General features: G+C 45.6%; 1 protein-coding gene across 2 annotated transcripts in view; it reads right to left on the bottom strand.

Moving 5' to 3' along the window:
• Window positions 1–311: 311 nt before the first annotated feature.
• Window positions 312–22,736, bottom strand: part of ABCB7 (ATP binding cassette subfamily B member 7) — a 173,072-nt gene continuing 150,647 nt past the window's right edge. For both annotated transcript variants that reach the window (XM_075323860.1, XM_075323861.1), the window contains 5 exons: window positions 15,798–15,927; window positions 15,402–15,573; window positions 13,449–13,552; window positions 9,080–9,187; window positions 312–3,244 (listed from right to left, as the gene is read on the bottom strand). In XM_075323860.1, the coding sequence (XP_075179975.1) occupies window positions 3,026–3,244; window positions 9,080–9,187; window positions 13,449–13,552; window positions 15,402–15,573; window positions 15,798–15,927 (733 nt within the window). In that variant the 3' untranslated portion in view covers window positions 312–3,025. The remainder of the gene's footprint in view (window positions 3,245–9,079; window positions 9,188–13,448; window positions 13,553–15,401; window positions 15,574–15,797; window positions 15,928–22,736) is intronic.

Here is a 22,736-nt window from a genome sequence, read left to right as displayed (position 1 = left end):
TACGTTCACTGGTCCTGTCGGGTCTTCCGTCTGAACCCCCCGCAAAACGGGTTTCGGACGCATGCGCCGAAGGGTCCACTGACTATAATGGTGCAGAATGAGTCACCCTGTGCTGTGTCGTGCACCACTTTCAGGTGTATACGCTTTATGGAGGCGGACACCCAGAGGCAGTCTACTATGTCTGAGTGTCTGCCTGCAGAAAGCGTATAAACCTGAAAATGGTGCACGACAGAGCACAGGGTGACTCCGTCTGCACCATTATAGTCAATGGCTCCCTCGGCACATGCGTCCGAAACCTGTTTTGCAGGGGGGTTCGGAAGGAAGCTCTGACGGGACCAGTAAACATAGGTAATAATGCAGTGTGAATGGGCCCTTACAGGAAGGCAACATATCGTGGTAGAGCTTCATTTCCATGTCAGTTGTGTCTGGTCAGTATTTTTTTTTAAAGGGAAACTGTCAGCTGATTCATGCTGCCCGAACCACAGTCATCATAAATTAGAGCCTGGCTGTACAATGCAGCCGGGTATATTATTCTCTAAAATGCTCCAGAGTTTCAGAGAAAATGTAGTTAGAAGATCCGACCATGTTCCATAGATGGAGACAAGATTTGGCTTCTCCCACCATAGCTAGAGGTGATTGACAGGTCTCTCCCATAATAATAGACCTGTCAACACCTGCAGCAACGCTGGGAAAAGGAGGTTTGGGTTGGCGACAGACTTGTCTCATTAGTCCCTGGCTAGATCTTTAACATGTACTTTCTTTGAACCTCCGAATCATGCTGTCTGTGGTTTGGGCAGCAGGATTCAGGTGACAGGATCCCTTTAAACCTGAGATAAACACAACTGATGCAAACTTTCTCATTTTCTGCATGTTCTTTGCCCATTGCTGCATCAGAAAACTTGAATACAGAGTTTTTAGTCTGGCTCTAGCACCAATCCAGCTCAACAATATGTCAGATTAATGGCAGTGATCCCAGAGAAATCTGTGGGACCAGTTCCAGCATCAGTCTCCCTCTGGTGTTCTGTAACATAAAGGAGATGAAAAAAAGATAGCTGGATGGCCAGATAAATGGAAACCCTTATATATCTGTTACTATAGCTAAACAATAATAATGCAATGTAACTGCAAAGTTGCTCGTGTTTATATAGGTTACATCTACATATTCGTGGAACTAGGCAACTGTCTGTTTTCCTGTCACTCTGGAGCCATACTTTCCTATATAAGCCATTCTTGAACTGGTTACTTCCCATTGTGCCGGACATCCGTTTTATGTTGGCAACCAGTTGTGGACATCTACTTACCCTCAGACACCTTGAAGTACAATCAATAAGAAGACATTACAATTCTAACCCAAATGCTGCAAAAGCACAAAAGATATTTGCCTTCTGGACTAAAGAGATGTACGTACTAAAAAAAGCAAACGGCTTAAGAAGCCTCAGCACACACGATGAGAGAGGATAATCCAGGAAAATTGGCAGACTCCTTGAGAAAGGGCTGTCCTAAAGCGCCTCTATTGTCATTAGTTGTGTATGAAAAGTACTGACTGTGCGTGATGAAAGGGAACCAGTCTATAAAATCGCACTGCTTATTGCTGGACCTCGGACAAACATAAATGTACGGGAAAGACTCCCTTATGTGAATGCCAACATTGTAACACCATGTAGTTTTTGGATAAAAAATTCTGGGCTGGTTAATTTTTTTACTATATATTCCTTGCATTTAGAGCTGTGTTATCCTGACGCAAGACTGAACCCACTACGTGGACATTACAGGGGATATCCTGCAAAAGGCATTTATGATGATGGGGGTCCCGCTGATGAGAACACAAGCTATCATGAGAAAGGGGCTGTGATCCCTCATTCTTCAACATGCCGCCTGGGACAGAATGAAGTGACATTCTCAAGCATAACCTTTGTCATTTCATTCAGTGTCGGGCTTGGCTACCTCCATCAGTCCCACAGATAAGAATAGAGCACCACTGGTCATATTGCTTCATTGAGTGTCAACAGGAGTGAGGAAGAATTGGAGATGGTCACACCCGATCTTCTGAGTGTAGAGAATCACATTGGTTACAGTCTATGAGTCTTAGGATATCCCACTTGTCTAAAATTAGGTTGCCTGCCAGCCACCACTAGAGGGAGCTTTGGAATGGCATATTGTTTACTACACTAAACTCCCTCTAGTGGTGGAATATCTGAACACACAGAGTAAAAATAAAATGCTCAAGTGTAGACATATGTAATGTTAACATGCTCATGTATCTGCAGGGAGGATTTGATAAGAGAAGCAGAAAATGAATGATGTCTATCTCCTCCTCCATAACATGTTGCCTGCAGACAGAGAGCCATGTTCAATGTGCCACATCTGATGGGCTATCTATAATTTAGCATGTCATTACACAATCATGAGATGAGCTGTACTCTTTCCACTGCATGGCGGTATGTAAACTGGAAGACACATAGTATTTAAAATTATTTAAAGGGGTAGACTGGGTAAAATAAAACTTTGCACAGGGGATTGAATATGTAAAAAAAATACACTCAGACATACTCACCTACTGGCACACACCTGGATCAAGCACAAGCTGCTCAGTGATCGGCTCAGCGAGGATGTCACCATTCAACAGAGGCCAGACCTCTGCAGCTTGTGATTGACTGCAGCGGTCAGGTTACTTTGAGAATTGTGTCATCTAACTAACTGCCTCTGAGCAGACCAAGGAGTGGCCTATGCTGGATCCAGGTGAGAGCTTGTAGGGGAGTATGACCAAGTTTTGTTTTTTTAATAAATCTAAGTCCCTTGGGCAAATAATTATATTGTCCAGACAAACCCTTTAACTTAGTCCCAATAGAAAAAGATATGAATAAGAAAAAGAAAATATCCAGAGGATTCTTGGGTAAAACTTAATTACAAAGGTGCATAACCAAGATATGGAGCAGAGACGAGAAGTCAATGATCAGGTAGGTATTTGTAGAGCTGGACTCTCCTGGTGCCTTCCTCCAGCTCCGCTCCTTCTAGAGACACAGGATCAGCAGGAGCAGTTGCCACATCCTTTAACACTATTGATGATCTCTTCTTGCAGCTTCCTTCTTTCCTCTTCTTTGGATGATTGCTGGCTGTTCTTCTCAGTCGTCTGGCTGTTGTTACTATTTAGGACCCTGCTACTTTGTGTGTGCCAAAGTTCTGAATAAAGGCTTCCAGGATTGTCCAGGAGTCCAAAATGTGTACCTCGTTCCGCTACTTTACCCTGTCAAACAGAGAACAGAAAGTGACTGATGAGGAGGCAAGTCAGAGCCAGGATCCCTGCAAACATACGTCAACCGTGCTCGGGGACAGGAGCAGAATATTCAGTAGGAAGGAGTGACACCACAAGTATGGAAAAAGACACGACCACACAGCCACAATTCATACATAGACCTATTTCTTCTGAGCCAAATGAAATAAATTAGGTTCTTTTTTAAATCAAACGGCATAACCCCACTTTTCACTTTCCGGCAACCTCTTGTTAGCGGGACTCTACCCTGACTGGCGCAGCACTACATGGCGCCTGCCCAACACCGCACCTCCACGAGCGTCCCCCAGTGTCACAGCTCCTCACAGGTACAGTGCTATAGCAGCACGTCAGCAGGTGATGGAAGCTCTGCTTTTAGGTGGCCTCAAGCAACAGACTGAATGTAGCTGTGGCTGATGCAGATGTCTGCAACTGAGGCCACAAGCAGTGGACAACAGGCACACGATACTGCAAGTAAGAGGATGCATTCCCTTCCATACTCATACAGTGTGGGGCGAAGTTACACATACAGACACCTCAAAATTGAAATTACAACACCAAGAAGGATAAATGGTGGAATAATGATAATCACATCGAATTTATAGTTACTATGTTTTTTCAGTTAGCACCTGTTCACATTTGTAGGATGTGCGGGTCAGTTTTTTGATATTTCTAGTGAGTCTTTTTCTGACTGGGCACTCCGCCCTAAGACCTGGCTGTGTTCATGACCATTATAGCAGGAGCCTAGCTGCCCATACATGGAGGTTTGTAGTCCAAATAGTGGCATTTTGTCCAGATTCGGATGTTTTTAACCTAGATAGTGGCATTTAAGTTAGGTTCCCGGATTACAGAGATACACCTTGCCGTTGGTTTCCGGGCTTACATACATTGGCCAATACATAAACTAAATATCTCTCTTTTGCAATAATGCAGTGCCATATTTTCCCTTGTACATTTTTGGCTTTTTTCAGTGTGCAACTGTTTGCATTTATAATCACAGGATGGATAGACATGCTACTGAAATGCAAATGATGGAAACCGGAAAAAATATTAAAAAAACGTATCAATCGACTCAGTATAGCATATGAAAATCATGGACAGAAATACTCGCACTTACACACCTTGGCTTCTATAAATGAGGTTATGAATGATGTCTGAGGACTGTTTTTCTACGCTCAATGCACTTGGGCACAAATCATCAAAATCCACTGCTGGCAGCTCCCACCGCAATTGCCGACCAATGATGTCTGAGATGTGCTCGATGGGAGACTAGTCTATAGGTGCTGCAGGCTATAAGCAACATGTGGCCTGGTATTGTCATCTTGAAAAACAGGACGTCATTGATCAGCAATTACAAAGACCGTTGCCAGCAGAGGATCTTGATGACTTTCCCAAGTGCATTCAGTGTGGCAGGACATTCCTCAAATGATCATTAATAACCTCAGTGACAGCAGCTGAGGTGTGTAAGTGTGGGGATTTCTGTGTGTCGCGCTCACACTCAATACTGAATATATTGAGGTGTTTTGAAAATTTTTGGTTTTCATCTTTTAATCATTTGCATATCATTAACATTTCATGGTTATCCATCCTGTGATTTCCAGAATTCCACAATCTTTCCCTTCTGGTGTTGCAATTTCAACGTTGAGGAGTGTACTATACAGTGTGACCACCCATATCCTATCCAACGCCATTAACTTGAGAACAGTGGCAGCTATAGGCATAGAAGTGGTGTCTAGGTATAGTAAAGTAGCCATGCGCTACGCAATGAAACCACCTATAGCGCCACCTGGTAGAAAACAATGGAGTTAGATTTTTTATTTAAAAAACGGAACGAGATAGAGAAACAAAGTGAATTCCAAAGTTGTAGGGAATCATCAATTTAATAAGAATCGACACCTTGCATACAGAAATGCTATGATTAGAACGTGTAAAACTCACAAGGCTGCGGACGTGAAGCGATACCTCATGGAGACCCTCCTACAAGTCATTGGGTATGGTGGCTGCGTGGAGTGGCCGCCACGCTCACCTGACCTGACCCCATTGGACTTTTCTGTGAGGTCACATCAAACAGCAGGTGTATGCGACCCCTCCACCAACATTGCAGGACCTACAACGACGTATCACAGATGCTTGTGCAAATGTGTCACCTACCATATTGCACAACGTGCAGCAAGATACAGTATGCTGTCCAGAGTCCAGATGTGCATTGCAGCTGACGGGGGCCACTTTGAGCATCAAAGTTAAATGAGCGCCATATGCGTGAGCAGCATTCAATGTTTTGGGGGGGTCATGGGTTTCATATCATAGCATTTCTGTATGCAAGGTGACGATTCGTATTGAATTGATGATGCCATACAATTTTTTAAATCACTTTTAGTCTCTATCTCGTTCCGTTTTCGAGATAAAAATGCTAACTCCGTTGTTTTCCACCAGGTGGCGCTATAGGTGGTTTCATTGCGTAGCGCATGGCTACTTTACTATACCTAGACACCACTTCTATGCCTATAGCTGCCGCCGTTCTCAAGTTAATGGCGGTGGACAGGATACGGGTGGACACACTGTATACTATATATACACACACACACACACACACACACACACAATGATCATGGGACTATCATCTAATTGACCGCCACTGCTGCTCCCAGAGAACAATAGCTTGTAATCAACTAAACTACACTTACAGCAATAATTTCCCCCTTCTCGTGTAATATGTAGGTCAAGTCATTTATCTACCGGTCACATTGCTAATGTTCACTGACATCACTAATGATGATGAAATGTGTGCACTGTGTGGCTCAGATATACAGTATAGGCGACATGTGACATTTCTACAATCAGTTTGTTGAGAGTAACAAACAGGGACTGTAGAGTGAAATTCCTCCATTCGCTCAGTTCAGTGCGGTGGTGTGCGGTCATGCTGTCTTCCTATAGGGAGAATGTGAATGCCATGCCAGCGGGGAACGATGTAGAGCAGCAGGGATGTGCATCTAAAACAAGCCGCACCATGCACACATCTCACAGCGCTGGAGGAGAGCTGTAATACTGAACCTGGATTATACCGGCAGAACACCGGCTAATCCCAGCACCATCAGCCTCTACAACTGAATCCTCGCCAGCCTATACCATAATGTACCCCACGGCGTGTAGAGAAGACGGCTGGGCTGTGGTGTAGTGTACAGAGGGTGGGCTCAATGCTCAGTAGTAACTGGTTAAAAACAGATAACCAAAATATATGACCAGCATCCGAGACCTCTCCTTCTATTATTACAGACATAAATCAGGACACTGCTGACATTTGGCCTTTAATAAACCACACATCCTACTAATTAGGAAAAATTATTATATATATCGTCATAGTACATAAGATTAACCAACATGAACTTTATGGAGTGTCTGCAGCAACGTCATGATCTGCAAAGAGCCGCTCAAATGGTGGCTTGTATGTCTAGAAAAATGCAATCTTTTGCCAAAATTACTATTTAATTTAAGTGATTTGTTTTACTAGTCTAGTTAATGTGAACCTGTCAGGTCCAATATGCATCCAGAACCAAGAGCAGTTCTGGGTGTATATTGCTAATCCCTGCCTAATTGGTAGTATTTCTAAAGATCTTTTATCGTATGCTAATGAGCGCAGGGACTAGTCCCCTGGGCGTTAGTTCCCCTGGCTAGTCAGCTTCATTAGCATGTTAGTATGTCCCTGTGGGTGTGCCATCATGCTAATGAATGTGCAGCGTCAGAGGATGATCTCACTCACCTCTCCGCTGCCATCGCGTCCGACGCTGGATTTCGGGTCAGTGCGCATGACCCCGGAGTTTGGGTCATGCGCACTACTTCAGTTTGAAGCCAGGACGCGTACACTTGGATTTATAGTACACATGACCCAAACTCCAGGATCATGCGCACTGAGCCCAAATCCAGCGTCGGACGTGATGGTAGCGGAGAGGTGAGTGAGATCATTCTCTGACGCTGCACATTCATTAGCATGCCCATAGGAGTGTACTAACATGCTAATGGGGCCGACTAGCCAGGGGAAATAACGCCCAGGGGACTAGTCCCTGCGCTCATTAGCAAACGACAAAAGATCTTTAGAAATACTTTATCTAAAGATCCCTTTATCTATGCTAGTGTATACAGGACAGTTAGGCAGGGATTAGCAATATACACCCAGAACTGCTCGTGGCTCTGGGTGCATATTGTTCTTATACATGTTCCCTTTAAAGGGAACCGGTCAGCAGAAATTTCCCCTAAAACCTAACAGATTCCCCCTCTGCAGCTCCTGGGCTGCATTCTAGAAAGGTCCCTGTTATTATTGGGCCCCCTTTCTGACCAAAAAAAAGAGTTTATAAAGAGGTACCTTTTTGGCTTTGGATTCTATAAATGTGACACGGGGGCGGGCAGCCTGATGGCCGTTATTCTGCCCCCTGGTCCTGTATGCCGCCCCCATCGCTGATTTCCATACTTTTGGACGCCGCCCACTGCTCCAGCCATCCCCGCGCATACCCAGTGCCAGTCTCACGGGACTGAGCAGTGTGACCGCTGGTGACGTGTGCGCAGGCAAGTGATTATGGGCGGGACTGTGACTGTTATCAGCAAGTACCCGCCCATAATCTCGTGAGCGCACAAACCTCACCAGCGGTCAGACACACTGTGCTCAGTGTAGATGCTAGACTGTATGGGCTGCTTCCAGGGATGACGTCCCTTTGTCACGTGATAGGGGCGTGTTCAAAATACTATCACGTGACAAAGGGACGTCATCCCTGGAAGCAGCCCATACAGTCTAGCATCTACACTGAGCACAGTGTGACCGCTGGTGAGGTTTGTGCACTCACGAGATTATGGGCGGGTACTTGCTGATAACAGTCACAGTCCCGCCCATAATCACTTGCCTGCGCACACGTCACCAGCGGTCACACTGCTCAGTCCCGTGAGACTGGCACTGGGCATGCGCGGGGATGGCTGGAGCAGTGGGCGGCGTCCAAAAGTATGGAAATCAGCGATGGGGGCGGCATACAGGACCAGGGGGCAGAATAACGGCCATCAGGCTGCCCGCCCCCGTGTCACATTTATAGAATCCAAAGCCAAAAAGGTACCTCTTTATAAACTCTTTTTTTTGGTCAGAAAGGGGGCCCAATAATAACAGGGACCTTTCTAGAATGCAGCCCAGGAGCTGCAGAGGGGGAATCTGTTAGGTTTTAGGGGAAATTTCTGCTGACAGGTTCCCTTTAAGTAAATGACAAGTTTGATGGTGTGGCAGTCTGGAATATAATACACAGGATTTGGCTTGCATGATGCTTTAGGGTGTAGAAGTATTAACCCGAATACTACAGTAAGGCTGTATACTGTAAGTCACTAGTCTGACTACATCAGGGTTAAAAAGAATGAAGAGCCACAGCTTTGCTCATATGATCACAAGTAGATCAGAGCCAGTGCATCTGCTTCGTGCAAGATTTGGCTATCACAAGATTTGGCTAGCAGAGAGGAAAAATGGCCACTAAACAGATTGGAAGTGGGAAAAGGCATCTGCACACCAATTAACCCATTGTTTCTGGAGAGGTACATCTGGTATACATGTAGAAGCAAAACTGTATTGTCCTCTAATGTATATTTCCTAGACTACTACAGAGCTCTACAAAGGCAAATGCACAGACCCAACCAGGCCGGGAAGATGGAGGAGACACCAAAAGAAATCACTTCTGCATAGCGCTCATCTTATTACACCCATGTAATTCACAGTCATAATGTGTATACAATAAAAGTGACACACACACACACACGCGCATACATACATATACACACACACACACTTACCTTGTCCAGTACAATAATTTCATCTGCATCGACTATCGTGGACAGCCTATGAGCGATGAACACAGACGTCCGGTGCTTGATCATATCCCGCATAGAGCCCAGAATATTCTGTGGGATGCAAACACATACATGGAGTTACTATTTCCATTTAATTTTTGCACCAGAATGTAAAATGTAAATAAAAAATTATTATATTCATCCATGACCACAATGATTTATCAGTAAGACTGCGAAATTTCATGATGCAAAGGAGTTTCTATCATCGAGTACTTGTACTGATCAGTGCCCATCACTGCGGAAAGAGGCAGCTTGGAGAGCGGCCGGGACCCGAGCAGTACACGAGGAGTGGGGGGTAATTGATAGGAAGTAAGATATGAGTATTTAGTTTCACACCATGCTGAGAAGTCTTTTTTCTATATTTCAAGTGGTGCTAACGCCCTTTAAAAGTATGCTTTTTCTTGACTGCAATTCATGGTTAACACAACACTATGCATTAAAGGAAACGTCAGATTGATTTCAACCCCCAAAACTGTTTATATGCGAATGTCACTCTTGTACAGACCAGTCCATCCATACCCTTAGGTAGACCGTCCTTTTGTCCATTATTGAGAGGTCCCCTTTTGAATCAATATGCAAATGAGGCTAGAAGCACTTCCCAAACCTGTCTCTCTAGCTCTATTCTCCACATAGTGCCAGCTCTTGCTTCACTGCCAGCTCCATTGCTTGAAGTCACAGTTTTGGAGCTGCGAGTCCGGCAGGAGGAGTCCGACCGGAGGAGTCAGCAATGTGTAGTGAATAAAGCTGGAGAGACAGAGGCTTGGGAAGTGAGGTGAGGAAACCATGCACGGGCTCTTTCTGTACATAGGAAATTCAGGATTGTGAGGAAGACCGTTAGTGCATTCTCCATTTCCTCAATAAGATCTACTGGAGAATTTGTCCACTAAAAACTAAAGATAAACAGAGTGGGGCAGACATTTTGGAAGGCACAGAACTCGAGAAACGTCCATTTAAAAAATTGAGTGTACTGGCAATTATAAATGACCAGGGTTGCAGAAAGTGGTGAGCCACCATTGTGATCTTGGGAATACCACTATAATGAACTACAATCGTCTGTACCATGTTAATGAAAAGCAGACACCCAGAGATTCCCCCAATGTACTAACAAGCATTGAGACCCTGTCAGTGCTGTATTGGCAGGATGCCGGTGGAGACATGGTTTACTTCCCCGTGGTCAGCAGGAAATTGAGAATACAACCTGTTTATCTAGACCAGATTTCCCATGACAATTCCACTTCCCTCATTCATATCCATACCGGGCATCTTCTCCAAGAGTACCAATATGTTATTAACTTGTGATGAACGTATCCCATCTCTTGGATGGCTTACTTCAGGTAAGACTTTGGTGTGACATAGTTTGGTGTGAAATGGTACATTTTAGGTTCAGACAAAAGGAAAGTGCCTATAACACTCAATAGATGTGTTGTGTACGGCACGTGCACCAGAACTCTGCCTCGTTATGGTAAATCACACCTCAGATTGGGGGCACGTATACTGCATGGCTCCTAATAATCACAGGTGTAAGAAGCAGAGACCTGTTTGCTGTAATATCTTATTTTCTAGGCTCCCAAAAATGTCCTCCTTTGGCCCAATATTTTTTATTCCATCCATTCACTCTACAGAGCCACTATTATGTTAGGGCTCATTGAGATGGCTGTAATATGGCGGCATATTAACCTCCATATTATGTCTGAATGTCTGATCGCATTCCTTATGACCAGAACCAACAGTATGGTAGGGATCCATGGTGCTGTTGGCTCAAGTCTGCGGATTTACAGTTAGAATGTAAATGTTGATCTCTTCATGAACATCTGAATGAGCTCTTAGGGGTACTTTGCACGCTGAGACATCGCTACTGCGATATCGTCGGGGTCAAATCAAAAGTGACGCACATCCGGCGCCAGTAATGACGTCGCAACGTGTAAAGCCTAGATGCGCCGATAAACGATCGCAAAAGCGTTGTAAATTGGTGATCTGTGTAGTGTGGGACATTTTCATAATGTTACACAAATAGGAGATACGCTGTTGTTCCTTGTTCCTGCGGCAGCACACATCGCTGTGTGTGAAGCCGCAGGAGCGACGATCATCTCCTTACCTGCCTCCACCGACTATGTGGAAGGAAGGAGGTGGGCGGGATGTTTACGTCCCGCTCATCTCCGCCCCTCCGCTTCTATTGGCCGCCTGCTGTGTGACGTCGCTGTGACGCTGCACGACCCGCCCCCTTAGGAAGGAGGCGGTTCGTCGGCCAGAGCGACGTCGCAGGGCAGGTAAGTGCGTGTGAAACTGCTGTAGCGATAATGTTCGCTACGGCAGCTATCACAAGATATCGCATGTGCAACGGGGGCGGGTACTATCGCGCTCGGCATCACAAGCATCGGCTAGCGATGTCGCAGTGTGCAAAGTACCCCAAAGTCGTAAAAATTCAGTGGTGAATTTTTTTTTTTATATATACTCTTATTTCATAGACACAAAAAACAAACACTTAAAGGCAACGATCCTGCACACATAGTGCCATGCCAGCTTCTTGGCCCCACGTGAACATGACCTGATGAGTAACCTACAGCCAAATCAGTTTTGGTAGAAGTGCACGGTAATTAATAAAGAAGCGCCTACTGCAGACAGTGAAGAGTTAATTTCACACAAGTGACATTTTCTTTTAACATTCCTTAGAGAAATCAAATCAAGCAGCGGCGCTGTCACACTTATCAGATTAGCGGGCGATGACTGACAGCTGTAAGGAAAAACACAGTGAAAAGTATATATCACGTGCTTCATTATCCTAAACCCATTGATGTCACTACAGTAACCAGATGTTTTACAGGGTTTTAAATCAAATTTAGTTTTGCTCATAAAGACACGAATATCCGGTGAGGAGACATATGTTTGTGGGTATTTAGATATAGAAGCAATATCTTCTCTAATTCTATACAATGTGAGATTGCTGGAGGGAATATGTGTAGGAACTGATAATATCACAACTTCTCCGCGAAGACGATCTGGCTTGGATAAAATAATTGTATATTTAGCCGAGCAGTCACCAATATGGCTGATCAATGGCTCCCTAATACTGAAAGGTCCTCAGAGATATATCCTGTTGTGTCTGATCGCCACATACAGATAGGTCACATCCACTTCTGACTGCTGGGTGACAGCCCATGCTGGCTTTTAGGAACTGATATAGTGACTGAACAAGATCATTGATAACAACCTGACACTAATACATCATTAGAGTATGACATTATTTAATGATTGCTGGGGGGGGGGGGGGGGGCGGGAGGCTGACCTCAAGGACCCAGACAGATCCTGATAATAAAGGTTCCTCAGCACAGAGTCTTCAATGTTTTTCCCTGCATAGCAGCGCTCTCTGCCAGATGCCTGTGCAAAGAACTTCGCCTGGCCTATTCAGTTAAATGGAATCTATCAGTAGAAAATGACTGTGCAAACCAAGCACAGATGCTTAGCTCACCATGGCAAGGCTGAGCACCTTCCTAGATCTTTACTGATTGACAGTGTTACAGGAGGCAATGGTGGATGGAAAACAAGTTGTAGGGTTTCCAGAACATTCAAAAGAGCACGGAGTGCTGATGCTTGCTTTGAACAGTGTTTTTTTGCTGACACACTCCCTTTATAACAGCGCCGCACTGAAAAGGGTGGCAGGAAAATTTTATAAAGGGGATGCAGCAGTGTTGCCCCTTCATTCTGAAGAATCGGAATTCTTCTATAATCTGCACCTCCAGTAAATCAATAAGTGCCTGTGTGTCCTAGCGATATGCTTAAAGGGCAATAACCCTTAAAGGGACTCCGTCAGCAGGTTTATGCAATGTAATCCGAAGGCCGCATGCAGCAAGAATTAAAATAGAAAATTCAGCCCTGCATCTGTTATTTCACATTCTTTTTTTGTTTACCTGCAATGTTAGTTTAAGCCTCTTAGCTTTATCATTAGTGGGTCTCAGCAGCCTGTAATTTGTAGTCTGACTCCGCCCCCTCTGTGATTAGGAGTTCCTGTCTATGGAAAGTCTAGTGGGGCAAGGACAGCTCCCAGAGCTCTGCTACATGCAAAATCTAAAATATTAAATCTTTCACTGTCAGAACAGCTGCACACAGTAATCTAAGTGATACATCATTTAACTCAGAGCCTCCTTGCCTACATCATTCTGCTCTGAGATGAGGTAGCAAAAACCTGCTGATAGGTTGCCTTTAAGGCCAGAATTTGTTTTCTCATATGGTAGGTGATGATCTTACCATTTAACACATTAATTATAAGTAAAACTATAACATGTCATAATTGATAGTAAAACAAAGCAATCTGTACCTCCTCTGTGATGGAATCCAAGGACGAAGTGGCTTCATCATAAAGAATAATGGGTGGGTTCTTCAACATTGCTCTGGCAATCGCTACCCGCTGTTTCTCTCCACCTGCACAAGAGGGTCGTCGTTATATGGCATGTACCGTCATAAACCATATGGTGGCATATTTCACACCTCACATACAGATCACTGGGTTGTATGGAGTATCTGTGCACCCGTGTAAAGAAAGGGATGACACAGCAGCTGAACCTGGTGTCCTGTTACTACATAGGGATCGGTGATCTGTATATGATCAATCTCCCTGTGAAGCAGGGACAAAAAAAAGTAACCCTTACATCTCCAGAGTATGAATCAGTAATATCTGAGACAGGCTACAACCTCTGAAATAAAATTTCTGACATACTTGAATTAGTGGACATTGGGGCACGTTTACTAACACCAGTGTTCAAAAAAAGATGTCGCCAATCATTGAAGGACGGGTGAGCAGCCGAGAGTGCAGTGTGCATGGGCTTATTGATCTGTGAGACACTCAGCCATCCATATCCACAATGACAGCGTCTATAAATCTAACGCACAACGCACGGCTGTACAATAAGCTTGTATTAATAATTTCAGTTTTATTGCCGTGTTACGGGATATTTTTCATGGGCTACTGTCAACCATTCCAAGAAAGTTTCTATACAGAGTCATGGTTTATCGTTATATGAAATGAAAGTAGACATTAACGCTTTTGCTGCCAGGACAATTAATGATTCAATCTGAACTATCCAATCTGTGGAGTTGTGGCACTAGGAGTGGTACAGAGAAACCACAAGTTATGAACCAGTCCCCAAATTCACTAGTGAGGCCTCTATCTTGTAGGCATAAAACGTTGAAGAATTCTACTCCTTAACCTCACCTGCTAAGGAATAGGATCTTTTTATTAAAATGAGATCAAATAAACCTCTTTCAAGAGCGGTAGACACATTGCTAATCGCGCATACACGACTCGGAGTCACAGGTAGAAAATAAAGGAAGAACAGATAGGGTAATATTCTCATTTAAGCTATGTAGTGGACACCGTGCCTGGTGACAACCTGCTCCCTAAGGGCAAAATCTCTTGACTGCGGAGCTCAAACCCTCATCGGATCAGAAATGTTGCATTTAATCACCAATGAAAGACCTTAAATGGAATCTATCATCAGATTTGGCCCCTGTGAGCTGTAGCCACCACCAGTGACCTTTTATATACAGTATTCTAGAATACTGTACATAAGAGCCCAGACTGCTCTGTAGAGCGTAAAAACCCCCCACTAATTACACTCACCTAAGGGTTGGTCCGGTCTGAAGGGTGTCGCTGCTCTCCGGTTCGGCACCTCTTCTCTACTGTGATTGCGGTCCTCTTTCTGAGGCCCGGGTCCATGACGCGTCCTACGTCATACGCACTAGCCGGCAAAGCGGTCCTGTTCAGGCGCATTTTGATATGCCCTGCTGAGAGCAGCTCAAAGTATTGTAGTGCGCATGTGCGGGCGGTTTTTCACCTTTCCTCGAGTATGCGCATTACAGTACTTCGATCTGCCCTCAGTAGGGCAGAACAAAGTGTGCTCGCGCAGGTCCGCAATGCCGGCATGTGTGGATGATGTAGGACACATCATCCACGCTAGGCTGGGTAGGGGGAAGCTGGTGATCGGTGCAGAGAGGAAGCGCCGGACCAGAAAGCAGCGACGCCCATCGGACCGGACGCTCTCTAGGTTAGTATTAAAGTATTTTTTACGTTCTACAGCACGGCCTGGGATCTTATATACAGTATTCTAGATTGTTGTATATAAGAGCTCACTGGTGGTGGCTGCAGCTTACAGGGGCCAAATCAGGTGACAGGTTCCCTTTAAATATGTATGAAGGCAGCAAAGGGCTTTCAACTCTTTAATAAAGCATGATGGTGCCATATACAGGGGTAGATTCCTTCTGGTGGCAATACCTGACAGTTTCAGTCCTCTTTCCCCCACTTGAGTGTTGTATCCATTCGGCATACGGAGGATGGCGTCGTGCAGTCCAGCCAGTTTAGCCACTTGGTAGACATCTTCTGGCGAAGCATTCATGTTTCCATATAGCAAATTGTAATACAATGTGTTATGAAAAAGTACAGCATCCTACAGGCAAAACCACATTGAATATTATACAGCAGAACATACATCTGGGCTGCATACAGTTTGCGCATTTTCAATACAGCTTAGAATTTTCCGAAAAAAAAAAACCCCAAAAAAACCCCAACAACCTACTGACATGGCTATATAGTATTGTTTTTCCTTGCGTCAGATATGGTCTAATATGCTAATAAAAAGGCGGTGTTACTATGCGCTAATGGTATTAATACCTGGGGAACAACACCGATGGATTTTCTCAAGCTCTCCAGACCGACATTCTGAATATTCTGTCCAGAGACATAAATGTTTCCTTTCTGAGGCTCATAAAAGCGGAAGAGAAGTCGAACCAGGGTGCTCTTACTAACGAGAAAAAGAATTAATCATTGGTAAGGATAGACAAAATTTAATCTAAAAGAGCACTAAAATGTAGAGAAATAAACACGAGACATCAGATAAAACACATAGTAAATATAACACATTTCTATATGTTTTCACTCTGTCCTCCTCACCCTGTATGACGGCTACTTAGTACTTGTTTAGTTTCCACTCTCTATATAGGCTTCACAAGGAAGAACATATTGTTAGTTCAATTCCACCCATCTCAAATGATTCAGCAAAAAAAAAAAAATGTATCCAATTTCTCAGACTTTTATAAGGCTGGTTTCACACTACGTTTATTTAACATCCGTCCATAACGTTTTTTTAGCGGAAAAAACGGATCCAGTGCAAATGCGTTTTCACTTCAATGCATTTGCAATGGACTCGCGTCCACCTGCGTTCGCATGCGTTTGCGTGCGTTAGACACAGGATCCGTACTTTTGCGTTATTTTAACATGTTTCAAAAACGCTACTTGTAGCGTTTTTTACCTTTGTCAAAATAACGCATCTCACAGGATCCTTCACATTGCGCCGCGAGCTGCAATGCATTTCAATGAGCGCTGGATCCTGCCTAGCAGAATGCGTTGAGTTGTGTTGTAACAGGATCCTGCTTTTGTACTGAGCATGCCCAGAAAGTACTGAGCATGTCCAGAACCAGTCTAGCGTGATCTGTCTCTCTCTCCTCCTCCCTCCCTCACCCTCTCTATCTCTGTCTTTCCCCCTTCCTCTCCTTCCTCTCTCTCCCACCTGAGAGCTGCGGACACTCGTAACGAAGGTAAATATCGGGTAACCACTTCTCTTAGTTACCCGATGTTTACGTTGGTTACGTGTGCAGGGAGCCCGGCTCCTAGCAGCTGCAGACACTCGTAACCAAGATAAATATCGGGTATCCAAGCCCGATGTTTACCTTGGTTACGAGCGTCTGCAGCTGTCAGAAGCCGGCTCCCAGTCTGGCACGTTTAGTTCCCCTCACTCCCGATCACATGACTCCAATGCCCGCCCCTAAACATCCAGTGACAGGATCCTGCAAAGTAAGACATGCGTTTACATGCGTTTTTTGCTGTAAAAGCAGGATCCGCTTTTGCAGCAAAAAAAACGTTCAGGACGCATGTTAAATAAACGTAGTGTGAAAGCAGCCTAAGACAAGAGCTAGCCTTAACACTACTGAGGTAGTCATTTTGACTACTTTGCACCATGTATTTCTATATAGGTGTCACGAGTCCAGTAGTTCTAGCCTTAAAGCATGACTGTCAGAGGGGTATTTTTTCTTTAAGGTAATAGCTCTTTAAAGGGAATCTGACAGCAGGTTTTTGCAATGTAATCTGAGAGCAGAATGATGTAGGGGCAGAGACCCTGATTCCAGCAATGTGTGACTCGTTGAGTTGCTTGCTGTCATTTTGATACAACCCCTGTTTTCTCCATTGCATATCTAGCAGTGTTCTGAATGCGGAGCTCTGTATAATCCCCACCCCAACCACTGATTAGCAGCTTTCTGTCAAGGTAAATTGTACACCAAATCTGCAAATCAGTGGTGGCACTGAGAAGAGCAGTTGACGAGATGACTTGAGACACCTAGTTGTCACACGGTGTTCAGCTCTAAACTCATTGGAGTGTGGGGGGCGTGGCCAGCAGGCAGCATGAGCGGTCGCATCTGAGAGCAGCTCCGCAGTCCAACGCTGATAAATACTATTAATCCTGCCGAAATTGGTGCCTAAATACACCTCCGGATTACCTGTGGTGCGGTGAGCATTCTGATCGGTACCATGAGCAGGGGTCGCAGCGCAGCGGCGGCTGAAAAGCTGAGGAAGTTTGCTCGGGACTCCCAGCAAGATGGCGCCGGCAAACAGGCAGAGCGGGAAACCAGTGAGGCGGAGGAGGAGGAGAGCATGGAGGACGGATCCAAGGAACCGCAGGAGCTAACCTTGCAGCAAGTTACTTCGCAGTTACTTGCGGCGATCCAGGATTCAAAAGTGTCGCTGACGGGCAAAATCGAGGAGGTTAAGATTGATGTGGGACTCCTCCGGCTGGACCTGCAAAATCTGAGAGAGCGGGTAAAGGAGACGGAGCAGCGGATCTCCACGCTGGAAGACGACGCAAGAGCGACGCCGGGCAGATTGTCCTCTTTGGAGAGCGCGGCAAATAACTGGGCGCAAAGGGCTGACGATCTGGAAAACCGCCTGCGTCGCAATAATTTAAGAATTCTGGGGATGCCGGAGAGGGCAGAAGGGAGCGACCCATGTAAGTTCATGGAAACATGGCTCTCTGAAACTTTCCCTGATGCGACGCTGTCAGCGGCATTCGCTATAGAAAGAGCCCACCGGGTACCGGCCAGACCTCCTCCCCCGGGAGCGCAGCCTAGACCTCTCCTGGCCCGACTGTTGAGCAGCAGGGATAGAGATGCGATCCTTGGTGCGGCGCGACGCAAAGGCCCGATCCTACATAACAATGCTCCCATACTGATTTTTCCTGACTTCTCTGCGTCTCTCCAGAAAACGAGAGCCTCCTTCATTCAGGTGAAAAAACGCCTTAGAGATTACCATATTGCTTATTCCATGATCTTCCCGGCTCGTCTCAGAGTGGTTCATCAAGATCGATCCTTGTTCTTTACATCTCCTGTGGAGGCGGATGACTGGATCAATACACTGAAGAGGAAGCGCTGATGCGTTACAGCCATGAGCGACGCCGAGAGGATCGCTGTTGTGATGGCATCGTGGTTCTGATTGTTTATTTCATCTCCTTTGGATTGAGGTCGGTGATACGATTCCTTTTCCTGGGACGTCTGAAATCGCTGTTGCGATAGTTTTAGGATCATCCTATGCAGATATTCGGCGTCCCTCGATATTGAAGGCGCGATATATTTTTGTTCCTTCATCCCTCCTACCATGCAAGTGGAGCGATGTTCGGGATCGCAGTTGCGTCTGCGTCCTGCTCCTTTGGTTCCAGTTTGTGGAGAAATTGACGATTCCATCAGGATGCGCTGGTGCGCTTGCGTCCCCCGGAAGCATGTGAGTTACTGGATGTGTTTATTATTGGCCTTCCATTGTGCCGGTTTCCAGGTTGGCCCCCCCCTCAAGGCTGGGCAGCTGGAGGTGGTGCCTCTGAGTGGGTCGGGACCTGAGCTCACTGCGATTATTACTAAGCCCTGTTTGAGTTCTGGAATACTCGTCGCTGGTGGGACCGGATTGAACTGTTTTCAGGCGGGACATGTGCCAGAACGCTGCTGCGGCGCCGTGACCACTGTCATGCGATCTTGAATTATCCTGCATCTTGCGATCCAAAAGGGGACTTTACTCCGGGTTTGCAGTACTTGGCAACGCACTTAGGTTCAGGATGCTGAATTCTGTCTTTAGAGCTTTACTAAGGTTTTTTTGAGGTCACCATACATGATAGTCACTTATAATTTGAGATTGCCTGCAAATTCTCCTTCCATTTCCTTTACATTCCTCTCTCTTCTTCCCCCCTCTCAGTCTCAATTACTTGTTTAATCCCTCAGCCCCTATATCTCATCCTCATACCCATCTTTGCTATTCTATTCCTATCTACCTCTAAGTCTTCTTTGCTATTTTCTCCAATTTCCCTCCTCAACCTCCCTCTCTCTTCTTCAGTTTCCACCCAGTATGCCCTCCGTTTCCTCTCTTCTTCTTATATTTCTATACTCCCTCCTCCTCACACTCTATCTTCTTCCGCCCATCTTAATTTCTTTCCTCTTTCTTCTCTTCTCTTACCCCTTTCTCTCTTCCTTAACCCCCCCCCCTTTTTTTTTTTTTTTCTTTTCTCTCTCTTTACTACTCTCCTTCTTTTCTCTCTTCTCTTCCTCTCTTCCCATATTTCTATGCCTACTCACTCTGGGATCTCTTACCTACGTACGATTAAAGGTTATGTTGCAGGATAACTCAATACGTTGGACTGCAGGAGAAGCTTAAGTCCTTGTTTGAGGACACCCCCGTACCAAGTACACCATCTTGCCACGTTGGTTCACCCTGGTCGTTACTAGGGACACCCTCTCCTGGTCACACTACTGGATCAGTTCTTTCGGCTGTGTGTTTGCAACCGATAGTTTGTATTTAAGGGTACGTTTGCCCAAGTTCTACTGTGGGTTAAGTTTTTGACATTTCCCTATTAATTCAGTACGAGATACATTTCAATGGCTTTAAGCTTGATGACATGGAATGTTAGGGGGCTGGGCACATCCAGGAAAAGGGCGGCAGTATTTGCACATATCAAAAAATCCAAAGCTCAGATTGTATGTTTACAAGAGACCCATTTGTTGTTGGAAACCACGAGAGTGCTCCAGAAGCCTTGGGTTCAATGGTCAGCTCACTCTGTTCATTCCTCATATTCGAGGGGAGTATCGGTACTAGTCCATAAAGCATTGCGGTGGGACCCGGGTAAGATTATAAAGGATAATGATGGGAGGTATGTGTTTATCCAGGCTCACATCGATGGGATCATGATAGTGATCTTGGCCATATACATCCCCCCCTGCGATGGGAATCTCAATTTTGTATGAAGCGGCTAAGTTTGCCTCACAATTCCCACAAGCCTTGGTGCTCTGCATGGGGGACTTCAATTTGATTAGTAACACAGGGCTGGATAGATTCAACACCCGACAGGTCCCGATCTCCCCCACGATGCAAACTAGACTGAGTGCATTCCTACAGGAGGTGGGGTGGTGTGACATGTGGCGGTTTTTTAACCCAGTACTGAGAGAATATACATGTTATACCCCAGGGAAAAACTCATTGTCTAGAATTGATTACATCTGTGGAAATGAAAGAGTCTGTGCCCATATACAATCGGTGTGTCATCTACCCAGATCAGTATCAGACCACTCTCCGGTATTTGTCAGCATTAAGTGGGAGGGTTGTAAGTCTCGTAAAGTGTCACGGAAGATTAACCCTTGGTGGCTGTCACTCTTTGGTACCAATGATAGGATTCCTGATCAGCTCAGGGCATACACCGAGACGAACTCCGTGGAAGAGAATCACTCGGCCTATTGGGACGCGCTTAAGGCGTATTTGAGGGGATGCTGTCACTCTTCTATCTCTTATGTCAAGAAACAGGCGGCCAGAGAGGAGGAGGAATTGGCCACTCAAAATAGAATGCTTGAACATAGATTTACCTCAGACCCTTCTGAAGGAAACAGATTCCAGTGGCTACAGGCTGGGAGGAAATATCTTTTGTTCCTGCAGGATAAGGCTAAGAGGCATGTCTTCTTCATGAACCAGAGATATTTTGAGCAAGGGAACCAATCTAGTAGTTTACTAGCGTTCCTGGTGCGCCAATCCACTAGCTCACCTGCGGTCCTTAAGATCAGAGACTCCGGTGGCGAATCAATCACCTCCGTCACTGGCATCCTGAAGGTGTTTCTGGACTTCTATAGGAACCTATATGAGTCCAGGCTGGCTGTGTCAAGGGAGGAGATCATTGAATACTTGCGGGATCTGGAGTTTCCCAGATTGACTTTGGCCCAGAGGTCGGCCTTGGGTGAGCCCATTAGCATGGAAGAGATGGTGGAGGCGATGGGAGCCCTCAATAGGGGTAAGGCGCCTGGCCCGGACGGACTCCCGATTGAGATATTCGACAAGTATAGGGGGGAGCTGATTCCAGCTCTCCTGGAGACGGCTGAGGCTTCGTTCCGCAGGGGACGGTTGCCTGATTCCTTCTATGAGGCAACCATCGTGCTACTATTGAAACCAGATAAGGATCCACTGGATTGTGGCTCATACAGACCGATCTCTCTGTTGAACTCTGATTACAAAATTCTTACCAAAATTCTAGCAACTAGACTCAATAAAGTGATCTCCTCCATAATACATGAGGATCAGTCTGGATTCATTCCGGGTAGAAGTACCTCGGATAATCTGAGGAGGGCACAGGTGATTCTACAGATGGGCACCAAGTTAGAGGAGGATTGGGCTTTGGTCTCCTTGGATGCGGCCAAGGCCTTTGACTCTATAGAATGGCCATACCTGCTGGAGGTACTGCGGGCATTTGGTTTCGGCAACGATTTTATTAGATGGATTGAGATTATTTATAAAGCCCCAACGGCTAACATTCAGGTGGGAGGCGGAGTATCGGAAACCTTCCATTTGGGGAGGGGAACTAGGCAGGGATGTCCTCTATCCCCTCTTCTGTTCGCCCTCGCCATGGAACCGTTGGCAGTGCGCATTCGGACGGACCCAATCTACCGGGGAGTGAGACACCGTAAGGGAGATGAACGTTTGTCTCTGTATGCAGACGACCTGTTATTGTTTGCTTCTGATCCGGATTCCTCCATTCCTAGAGCCGTAGAGTTAATCGACCGATTCGGGGAGTTCTCGGGCCTGTCAATAAATTGGTCAAAATCGTACCTTCTCTTCCTATCCCGGGACAGGGAGGAAATGATGAATACCCACATCTGTAGAGTTCCAGTGGTGGATCATTTTAAATACCTGGGGATTATATTGACGGGAAACCCTTCGGAGATGATAGCAAGAAACATTGCCCCCTTATTATCACACCTCGGGGAGAAATTTAATAGATGGAGCCAACTCCCGCTCTCAGTGGCGGGAAGGATTAATCTCCTTAAAATGATAGTGCAACCAAAGTGTCTTTACATAACCCAACATGTATTCGTACAGATTCCCCGCTCTTTCTTTCGGTCCCTGGAATCTTTGATGATCACCTTTGTCTGGGGTCCTTCCAGATCAAGGGTCCAGTTGGCCAAATTGCAGAGACCCAAGGACATGGGGGGTATGGCCCTTCCTCATCTGTACTTATACTATTTGGCCGGACAATTGAAATATTTG

The sequence above is a fragment of the Anomaloglossus baeobatrachus genome, chromosome 9 (genome assembly GCF_048569485.1).
Source record: "Anomaloglossus baeobatrachus isolate aAnoBae1 chromosome 9, aAnoBae1.hap1, whole genome shotgun sequence".
Taxonomy (NCBI): domain Eukaryota; kingdom Metazoa; phylum Chordata; class Amphibia; order Anura; family Aromobatidae; genus Anomaloglossus; species Anomaloglossus baeobatrachus.
This window is presented reverse-complemented; position numbering and strand designations above follow the sequence as displayed.